The sequence below is a fragment of the Galleria mellonella genome, unplaced genomic scaffold, assembly GCF_026898425.1.
Source record: "Galleria mellonella isolate WM207_F2 unplaced genomic scaffold, CSIRO_AGI_GalMel_v1 utg132, whole genome shotgun sequence".
Classification (NCBI taxonomy): Eukaryota; Metazoa; Arthropoda; class Insecta; order Lepidoptera; family Pyralidae; genus Galleria; species Galleria mellonella.
The window spans coordinates 5,391,063-5,402,749 of NW_026441989.1; the positions used below are offsets into that span (position 1 = coordinate 5,391,063).

General features: G+C 31.4%; 1 protein-coding gene across 1 annotated transcript; it reads right to left on the minus strand.

The window, feature by feature from the left end:
* Positions 1-145: 145 nt before the first annotated feature.
* On the minus strand, positions 146-11,687 carry LOC113518449 (negative elongation factor D). Its single transcript, XM_026903374.3, has 12 exons — positions 11,452-11,687; positions 10,689-10,914; positions 9,363-9,472; positions 9,170-9,277; positions 7,730-7,879; positions 6,495-6,625; positions 5,403-5,590; positions 3,891-4,131; positions 2,091-2,301; positions 1,791-1,931; positions 739-868; positions 146-278 (listed from the first exon to the last, which is right to left on the minus strand). The coding sequence occupies exons 1-12, from the start codon at positions 11,518-11,520 to the stop codon at positions 250-252; spliced, it is 1,734 nt and encodes a 577-aa protein (XP_026759175.1). The 5' UTR covers positions 11,521-11,687; the 3' UTR covers positions 146-249.

Here is an 11,687-nt window from a genome sequence, read left to right on the forward strand (position 1 = left end):
CTGTTGAGGGGAGAATTGGACCTTAAGTTAGTACGACAAGCGTATTGCTGGAACAGCACACAAATGTACCTAAATATATATTTATCATGCCCTGGTTTATATAATAGTGGCTTTGACTATATAATGGGTAAAATAAAAGATATAATTTTAATAAATAATATATTATATAAATACAACATAAAATTTAATTAGATACGAACTATAGTTGAAATTTACTTATAAGGTACATTATTCTAGTTGTAGAGTGATTCAAACGACATAATGCGCCTTACAGTGAACTGAAACAAAAATAATGTAAAATGAATTTTAACATACCAACAGTATTTATTATAAACAACTAAAGTAAAACATATGTGGTCCAGGAATGTAAAATTTAATGAAAATTTCAATAAGAAGTCTGCATTTTTGTGTATCTTTATTAATTTACAACAAAACTCATGTTGATCACATTCTTATTTTGTATGTATATTTAATAAAGAGCAAATGTTTGTACTGACGAAAATAGAGGCGAGAAAGAGAAGCAAGGGTCGGTTAAAAGCGTCGCTGTCTATTCCATTGAGAAAAATATAGCACAATCTACAAATTAGCATTTAATAGTAATTATATAATTACATAATTAATATATAATTTTTTTGTATAGTATTTAACTTAGTGGGTATGATAAGTTCGGTCCATATTTATACCACAGACTACTTTTATTAGAATATATAGAGTAAAATAATAAATTCATAATTATACCTATGAATTCGGATACGGGGTCGTTTTCGCCTTCCGCTCTCATTGTGCCGGTAATCTCTTCGTTCTCGACCATCGGTAGAACAAGTTGCACAAATTCAGGAGTATACGGTGGGGCTATAGCGTCTAGTACCTGCATAAATATAAATTTATAATATTTGTATGTACTCTAATCTACTGAAAAGTGGTATAAGGATTTAAATATAATGTTATTTGCTAAAAAGCACGAATTTATATTTTTGAAGTCGTAAATTCAGAGGTTTCTATAAATCCTGAAACCATCGTCCATGAGACATTTAGTATATTACATTATCTAGGTGGTTTGGGCTAGCATAGTGTTTAATTACAAATGTTTCCTTCGCATTGGTGTATTATGGCTTGTTCTCCTAGTTGCCTTTTACGATACGAGTATCTTGTGTGATGATACATTATTCTTAAACTATCACCACATAGATTTTCGTTCCGAATGATTGCTGACGTAAAAAGCATGCAATTGATTTGGAACACTTTTAATATTCCGCGATAATTGTAGACGTGCAGGTGTTTAAAAGCAAGTCTATGTCATTCTTAATATTACAGATGTGTCTTAACGGCTTAATCAATCATTATGAATGTTGGTATACAAATATTACATGGGATGAAGAAAGATAGGCTACTTTTTATTCTGGTCATGTAGACGAAGTCGCACATAGAAGCTTGTTACATATATTATGCTCTTCTGTTATATTGTAACGATAAAATCGTTAGATATCACAATTTTTTATCCACTCAGGGATATGCTATCCAAATTATAAAAGCGAACAATCAAAATAAGTTATATGAATCATGGCCAGTTGGCGTGTCAGATATAAGTAAATAAGGTACTTATATCAAGCCTTTCAACTTGTAAAAATATAATTTTGAGGAGATTTAGTCGATTGTAAATTCGCTTCGAGGTATGAGTGTAGCTGCTACGTTTTGTTGTTGATTTTACTACTACTAGTTTTTGTTTTTGTAACTAAGTACTTTTTATTAAATTGTCAGATTGAATTATTAGTAATTTAATAACTACGAACCTCAGTGATGAAATATCTTATAAGGGAAATGTCTGTATCCCCACGTTGCCAACATTGCTTGATGTATCGTAATACTGGCACTACACAACCTCGACTTAATAAGTTTACCATGCGGTCAAGTAACATTTTTTTCAATTCCAACTGAAATCAAAAGAAGGTCAAATAAAGTAAACATTTACAAATACAAAATTTAATTAAAATCGTTTTAACGATTTCGGAGATTTGCGTGAATGAAACTAATGATTCGAAATATTTATATATGGGACTTATTGATCGATGATAAATATGTAACAAAGATACCTGAACTAGAATTTCCAATTCATCTTGTGGTGATTCAAATAACTGCACAAGTAACCTTAATAGTCTATGGTGTAGCAATTGGTGGCATGAGGCTACTTCATCTAACAATGCTAAATGCACTGGACAGTGTTCTGTACAAAGCTTGAAATAGGAAGGTTCTGTCACAACACATTCTACCCATACTAAAACGCCCATACCGACGACTGGAAACCTATAAAAACAGAGTAAATATAAATAACACTGCAATAATATAATCCTCTACTAATATTATAAACGGGCAAGTTTGTAATAGTGTTTTGGATGTTTGTTACTTCATCACACTTAGACGCTTGAACAAATTCGAATGAAATTTAGAACTAGGTAGGCTAGTATAGTGGTAGTATAGAGATACGAGGTTTGTCCGGAAAGTACGTATAAAAGTTTTTTAAAAATTTTATTTTACAATTATTCAGGTAAATCAATTTTATCCCCTTCAAAGTACTCCCCCTGTGACATAATGCACTTGTGCCAACGCCGTTTCCACTGTGAGAAGGCTCCTTGAAAGTCCTCTGGTTGTAGGTTTCTCAGCTGCCCCGTCGTAGCTTTTTTTATCTCATTTATGTCCCCCAAATGCCGCCCCCGAAGTACCAATTTGGTTTTTGGGAACAAGAAGAAGTCACACGGGGCCAAATCCCGCGAATAGGGGGGGTGTTCGGTCACCGTAATGGAATTTTTACTCAAAAACTCACGGAACGATCTTGGCGCAAATTTTTTTCATTTGAAGTTCGTTTCTTAGAATTTCGTGGACCACGGTTTTGCCCAAATTAAGCTCTTCAGCCACCTGTCTGACCGTTAAACGACGGTCCCCATTAACACAAGTTCGAATTCTTTCCACGTTTTCGTCGGAATGTGAAGTGGAAGGACGTCCTGAACGTGGGTCATCTTGAACGCTTTCTCGGCCCTCTCTGAATCTTTTTAGCCACTTGTGGACGGTTGGTTCCTTCACAGCATCATCCCCATAAACTGTTCTGAGATCGGCAAAAATTTCACGGCCATTCTTGCCGAGTTTCGAGAGAAACTTGATTACGACGCGCTGCTCTTCAACGGAAGCGGGCTCCATGCCGACGGGGTTTCGTTAAGAGGTAACTTCACAGATGGCGTGACAAGCCAGTTCGCACCGCACGGCGGTCAGACCAGAACTGAAGCATTGTTAGGGACATAAGGAAGGGGTCCTGCGCTTACCTGGCCTCCCCACTCCTCTTTCTCGCATTCCAGAACACTTTTATACGAACTTTCCGGACAGACCTCGTATTATGAGATATCAATGCAAAAGATTGTATGATGCCTCACTGTGGTAAAAATGTAATTATTGTTACATTTCTAATTTAGTTGTCTTTACAGTGTTTTTTAGCATCAGAAATGATAAATTTTAATGGTGTTTTTAGGATAATAAATAGCTTTCTGTTTTTACCCAATGATTAACTGGTAGAAAATGCCATAACGTATTAAGCACACCAACTATACACTTTTCATAGTACAATAAAGAATATATTTCCAGGTTTTTTTAATACAAAACAAGTAAATATTGCTCAACAAAAAAAGCTACTTCAATTGCGAAAACACTGATATACTGTTTCATAGTCGTATAAGGCGTCTAAGTCGTAGTACATTGTAAATATTTCATGTATATCTATCAACATTATTCAATAATAAGTAGTTTGACTAACACTAATTATTTTTTAGTAAAATGACAATAAATGAATTTAATCTTGACAGACACAATAGGAAGAATTAATTATCAAATAGAAAAAATGATCACACCTTATGCAATGATATAATGTAGGTAATTCGGCAATTAATTCACTTGAGCTGGCAGAACTGTTACATACAGTGTGCACTTTTTCTATAGCCTGCACAGTCGCTTTAAGTTCATCCTTGACAGGCCTTCCTGGCGTCACTCCCTCACATACACTAGCAGCATATGCCAGTAGATACATGTATTTGGATTTATGTTCAGGATTTAATTTGCTGCCAAGCTTGAAAAGTGAGTCCACTAGTAGTTCTGTAAAATAAAAATTATGTATATTAATTAGGTACACCTTAATATAAAAACAAATACCTAATCGATTTGATGGTTTTGGTTACAAGCTGAATTATGTAGCTAAAATGGTATATCCATAAAATTGCCAGTTTCAAAATGCTTAAATATAAAAGATTAATAAGTCAATTTCATAATTTAGCAGTTGATATTGTCCATGCCTGTATCCGATCTTTGGTGCCTTTACGTATTCGCCTTTTCATACATTTTCCTATTTTGTATGTATTTATTTTGTACCCAAACTTGATAAAGGAATTACATCCGCATCCTCGTGGAGGCATATCAACACCTATTATAATAACACTTTGAATTGTCACCTCCAAATAATATTTATTTATTTGTTACAAGATATAATAATAGCTTTCAAACAGAAATCAGCGTACCATCAAAAAGAAAACAATACAAAAATCTATCTATACGCAGTTTGCTAACGTTACATTGCAAACATAATTAGCAGTAAGTTAGAAGTAAATGTTGTAACGCTTTTATAGATGTACATTACGTTACTGACTACAGTTATCATAAGATCCAAACTTATACCATTTCAAAATTATATAATAACTTCTTAAAACTAATGCTACTTTGATGAAAGATAGCGAAATTTTTGCTTATTTTATTTGAACGATTGGCACATCCGATGGATAGGATTATTTTGTGACACATTATTATTGGTTGATGGAATACTGAATACACGAGGGTGTCTAAAAGAGCATTTACATGCAATCAAGTTCAGAGAAGTTGTTAATATTTCATTCAACGACACATTCGCAATCTAAGAAAGCAAGCACAGAATACCAATTCTTCGCCACGATTCTAAAGTAACGAATTCAAAATACTTCATACGTTTCTTATAATCACATAAATTTTGTTTTAAATGAAATTTCCTTGTAACGAAGTAAACCAGCTTGTACTGATTCGATTCTATTTGTATCGACTTTATATATAGGAGACCTAACTAATGCACAATATTCTAAATTATTCTGAACTGTTTTATACAATATAATAAAAGTGGTAGGTTTTTTAAATGGTTTAGTTGTGCGAATTACAAATCCAAGCATTTTTTAAGCTTTATTTACAATAAAATCATAATGCAACTTTAATGACAATGAACTGTCAAATCAAACTTCTTTAATGTAATATGTTTAATAATGTCCAAATTGATACAAACTTGTATTAAAATAAATACGTACAAAATTGAATTGCGCATGACTAATCTAATAAATAATACCATTTACCTAAAAACTGAGGTATGCGTAGTAGATGAACTGGTGGTGGCTCCGGTTGCATGTACGCTCGGAACAGTACCGATATATCTGCAGGATTGAGAGCGCCTCGCGACAGCATTGCAGCGAGCGCTGTGCGAGCGTTACGCCAGCTCTCGCCAGCTGTCAGCGCCAGAGTTATGGGCGTCACGTCGTGTCCGCTAACACAAATTTCATTTTATAACTTTTTTGTATTGTCTATATAATACGAGACATTTAGAATCACTGTATGTAATACTAAAATTTAGGTTATCAATACATATAATAATATCGTAACTGGTCGTTGTCTTATATGGATATAAGAAAAACTATTACAGGGGGGCTTTATGAAAGCAATAGAACCCAAAATTATGATTTTTAGAAGTTTTATCTGTTAGTCTGTATGTTTGTACACGTTAACCTCAGAAATGGCTTAATCAATTTGAATGTAGTTTTCACTAATGCGTTGCGGTTTGCTCTACTTAACATTTAGTGTTTGTTTTATTCCAATCAGTTATTAAATGAAAAAGTTATATCAGTCTAAAGAATCACATATAAAATGACCGATCAGTTTAATTGGCAGAAACTTTTTTAAAAATTCTGTCTACTCATGCGAAGTCGAGTTGGATCGCTAGTTATTCATAAATTTTACAATATATGTACTAAAATTTAAGATCACTATTTTCCATACGAGTTTTAAAAAAAATCTTTTTGTTGTATGTTATGTTTATTTCGAGGATGAATTAAAAGGTAGTTTTGTTGAAATTATTACAGAAATACTCTCTAAATAAAAATTGTAACAGATAAATTCAACCTATTAATTGACTTTTGATCTGTACTATTATTGTACATTATCAGATAGTTTTGTGGTCGGTTTACATTGTCTTTAAGTTTTAAATAGAACTTATACTAACTCAACTAGAACTTATATTTACTAACAAATACTATATATATATATTTTTAATAATGAAGACTAAAGAATTACAAGAGGTACAGTGTCTGACAATCGGAACTGTCAGTTAATAGTTGTAAGTCAATATTTTTGTAATAAACAAAGAATACCTAGTTCATTTTACAAATTTTTACCTTTGTTGAGCACAACGAGTTATTTCTTGACTAAGTCTTTTCATAATAGCACCTCCTCTCGGCTCCTGAGATAGTATGTGTACTATAACTTGACTGTACACATACGTGTGAGCACCATGACAAACCATTTTCTGTAAGTCAATTAGTACGTAATTTAATATTTTCTTTTTAACAGCATAGACTCATGCTCACCAATAAAATGTTATTAGATTCAAATAATGAGTGCGGGGATAAAGGAAGAAATCCAATAGAATAGTGCGAAGTGGTGCAAACAATAGAACAAACATAATAGAAGAAATGCTCTATAGAAAATATCATACTAAGGCGCCAGGATACCATGGAAAGTGTATGTTACAGGACATAAATGTATTGACAATTTGGTCTCCCTAGATTTCCACCGTTTGAGATTTCTTTCGAGTTGAATGAGAGTTTTGTGTTTTGATCTTTGATATTTTAAAATTGGAATATTATGAGCGCTATATGTTATTTTTAAACAACTTCAAAAAAGGATCTCCTTCTTTTTAATTTCAGCTGCATTGTTTTTTTTTTAACGTTTGTTATCTTATAACGCCGTCATTTATAATCCGATTTGGAAGATTATTTTATATTTGAAAAAATATGATTTCAAATTGGTCCCATAGAAATTTGAATAAAATCGGTTACGTAGTTTTAAAACAAACTCACTGATTTGTTACTATTTATGTCGGTGTTTTTTTTTTGTGGAATAAATTCCTATATTTTGAGACTTGTATGCGTGTTTTGACCATAAACGGAAATATTACTGCATAACGCCACAAGTTGCTTAGTACATAGAGGTCTGAGTTAACATGTATCAGTAATATTTAATATTGTTAGAATTAACAGTCTTCATACTTCAGCTTACTGAAGTATGACGTGTTGATGTTAATTGCAGAATATGTTGCATACTACTAAAAACTTTGCGCTTACTTTATATTTTTCTTTGAGACCTTTTTGCCATCAAAATATAAAGTTTCCAATGATAGCTTATTAAAATATTAATGCATAATTAATGTTTTATTTTGCTAACAGAACACTTTTGAAATAATCAATTAAAACATTGAAAATTATTTATTAATTCTGAAAATTGACATAATTACGACATTGTCATAATTCCGTAAGTTAAAGTATCTATAAACGTTTTTAAATGTTACTGTTATGAACTAAAGATTTTGATATATTTTTATTTTTTTACATAATAATGTATTTTTACTTACAGCACATTCATTTACACTATTTTGCCAATCATCAGAACTTTGTAAAAATCCTACAATGGCAGATTTAAGAACTCTGGAAAATACTTCAATTTGTTGCGCAGCAGTAGATATGCTAGTTATTTCTCCTTGAAAACCAGCATCTGAAATGAGCTGAAACACAAACACTTATAAAGTATATAAAGTGTAACAATGCACTGTAAAGAAATTACTATAATAAATTAATTGATAAATAAACAGATAATAATATTTTGTTTTCTACAGTTTTTACCTATCCCAAACTTAAAAAGCCAAACTTATAACATATTTTATATATTAAACCAAACCCAAATCTAAAAACCAAATCTATATTTTTTAATGTTTTGCTTTTTTGAGGATAAAGCCATAAACTGAGTTGTGACCATTCTGTGTTACTATGGCACACGCATGAAGGGAAAAATCATTACTTATTTTATGCATTTTGCCTTTTTTGTACGTTTTCTTTTCTCTTTATTGTGTATGCCTATCTATGTCTGTTGTTATTTTTGTGCTGTAAGTAATGCAAATAAATAGTACATTTATCTATCTATATATATTTATTTGTTTTAGGTTTGGGGTAGGTAAAGACTACGGATCTTCATTTAGACTCATTTTTATTCCAGTTTCCATCAAAATACATATTGCATAACATAATATTCTTGTCAACGATCTACCACAACCAAACAGTATAATACATGATGTATGTTTAACGGAAACACAGTGTCACATAACATCTGTTTTCTTTACATTTATTCACATAGGTCTGTTAGTTCAATATCCCTAAATTGATCGATTTGAAATATACTACTTAATTGAGGTAAGTTTGACTTGGAAAAGATAGTGCTAGGGTGTAAAATTCCCACTGTGCAAGATCTAAATAATGATTTATTTCTTTTGTTTATATAGCGCACTTAACTTGAGACACCTATTAAAATTCAAATGAAATGAATCACATTCACATTATGTAGTAGCTTTTCTTTGGTCAAAATATTGCCAATCCATTCTGTTATTGTATACTTGCCTAGACACAAAAACAACCTTATTTATGAATCTTAAATTTTTTTTTTCTATACAACTAGGATGGCAAACAAGCTGATGGCCCACCTGAAGAAAAGTGGTAACCGTCGCCTATAGACATGAGCAGTACCATGGACATAACAGAGTATACTGTTTCGCCCATGATACCCCCCATGCGTTGCCATTCCTGAGGACTCAGGTGTTATTCCTCTGTACCCAGTAAATTCACGCCATATCCCACCCTTCAAACCGAAACACAGCCATGCAAACACAACTGCTTCACGGTTGAAACACGAATGGGACAGAGGTACCCAAGCAATCGACTTTTGTACAAAGTCTCCCTCTGGTATATAACAAATAGAAGTCATGTTTTGCAATTGCATGGGAAAATGTAGATATGTTTATTACCTTAATGGTAAAATTAAGCATAAGACAGTCAGGATACTCTTCTGCTAATCTATAAATTAAAGATCTCCAAGTTGGATGTTCAATCATTTCCGTTAGCCATGCTGGTGTCTGCAAAAATGATTTAATATTAAAACACATTAATTATATTATAAAACATTATTATTAATAATAAAATTAATAACTAAATACTCACTTCACCTTCTTCAGTAAATATTGTATCTGCTTTCTTAGGATCGAATGTTTTAAGAATCATATCTTTTAAATGGTTTTCTACCATTGCTTGAACTTCTGTTACTTTTACACCTTGAAATAAAGAAGAAATACCATATACCATGATTAAATAAACGTGTTGCTTTTGTGTAAATCAATTCAAATAACTGATACACATTTTATTAATATACTTGTAACTAGAGATGTCTGCACATGGGAAATATTTAAGAAAAAATAATGTGAGGGGTCTTAATGACAGCAATAGAAGCCAAAACAATGAATATTAGAAATGTTGTATGTTTGTTCTGGCATCATGCAAAAACTATTGCGCCAAACTGAATGTGGATTTCGCAGTTATGTTTTTAAAGGTCTAACTTAAAAACTGGTATATGTTTTATCTTGATCATCTTTAGAAGTGATCTATTTAATTTGTTTCCTTACTTTTGATATCTACATGTAAGAAATAGCAGTCAAAAAGCTAGTATTTAAATATATTTTTTTATACCATTTAGGTATACCATATATACACCATATATATAGCTAAATTCATGATGGTTAGCTGAGCTGTTCACATACTAAAAGGTGTACAAAAATTTTGAATTTTATTATAATAGTATGATTATAAATAAAAAAAAGATTTTAATGTTAATAAGAAGTTGATAGAAATTTGGTATACATATAGGCCATATTAGGAAGTGGTGAACTTTTTAAAATTATGTACTAAAAAGAAGATGCAGGACAGTCAAGATTTTGAAAAAACTTTTACTACTATTATTATTTTAGATTAACAGTTAGATAAATGACAGGATTTTATCATTGTATAATATTAAACTTATTTTTTTTGATTGGTTAAGCTGTTAGGGCACCAAGAGGTAACAAAAAAATAGATATTAAGTAATTACACTTTTTCCTTTTTGGGAAAGATCAAACTTTAGATGTACATTTACTTATAATAACATCATTTTCATCATCTTCCTACCCTTATCCCAATTATATAAATGTTTGAGTCGGTGTAACATGTTTTCATTCATATTACCCGATTTTGGCTTTTAGTTTTACAACCAGTTGTCTGCTTGATGTCAACTGTCTTTGTGAATGCATTTGTTGGCAGTATCCATTACCTATGGTATAGAGGAAAGAATTGAGCAAACACAAATGGAAATGGAGACATTGGGAGTGAGTAAAGGAATTTGGGAGTCTCAAATATAATAATATTATACATAATTATTTATTATCAGGTCCTTATGTGGCCACAGATATAATTATAAAAAAATATTAATAAATTTGAGTGGATTGCTATTATACAAACCTCCGAGTATAAGCCATTCAGCTAATAAATTCGCCATTTGTGCCACTGCACTATAATTAATAGACAATTGTTCAATAACTTGCTCTGGGTTACCTCCTGCTTGAAAGTAACGTTTTAGTTGTCCAAAAATACCAGGTTCCATTATATAATCAGGAGTTTTGAATTTTTCCAAGCATTCCTGTAGCACCTCATCAGGGTTTTCAATGACATCTTCATTTCCTTCTTCCTAATTAGGTAAAATAGTAGATTTTTTTTATAAAACAATAATAATAAATTAAAAGGGTAAAATATACTAAAAAATTTTACAACACCTATGAGTACATTATAATAATATGTTAATAGAAGGGGCTGCTTCAATTTTGTAGTATTTTGGGAATGCAAGTAGATTGTTTCTACGCCATTATATGTAAATGACTTGAGTTCTTGATCTGTAGAGTGAGCAGGCTGAATTCTTTCTACATGAACCATTGTGTTGCTTTGTATGTTGAAAGAACCTAACCAAAACTTATGGAATGATTATGGTTACTTAGGGTTATGGTATCTTGAATAAATAAATATTAAGTATTTACCTGATTGTAAAGGTACTAATCGAAAATTTATATTACATTAGGTTTTAATGTAATTAGTATTATTCTGTTAGTTATGTTTCTGTTTATTTTATTTAAAAGAACCTATATAAAAGCTTACCCCTTTATGTTTACAAACAAGTGTTCAAAAACATTTACTAACTACCAATATTAATTAGTAAGAAATGAAAACATACCTCATACTGATTGTGGACATTGTGGTTGGATGCTTCCCAAGCACGTTCTTCTTCATACTGACTCGGCATTGTTTATATATATAATAACAAAATGAAATAATATTACTACACAAATAAAAGAATTTCAGTAGATATATATAGTGTCTTGAACTTGGATATAAAATTATAGACAAATATAAGTAAAGAGAAATAAGCAGTTAAAGGACAAGTAAAATGGTAAGAACAAGGGTAAAATG

Excerpts from the sequence above, each read along its gene's own strand:
- LOC113518449 (XM_026903374.3), bottom strand. The coding sequence starts at position 11,520 with ATGCCGAGTCAGTATGAAGAAGAACGTGCTTGGGAAGCATCCAACCAC. Across the intron at positions 10,915-11,451 it reads ATGTCCACAATCAGTATGAG|GAAGAAGGAAATGAAGATGT; the intron begins GTATGTTTTCAT and ends TTACCTAATTAG. Across the intron at positions 279-738 it reads CCCCGTATCCGAATTCATAG|TTCACTGTAAGGCGCATTAT; the intron begins GTATAATTATGA and ends TTTTTGTTTCAG.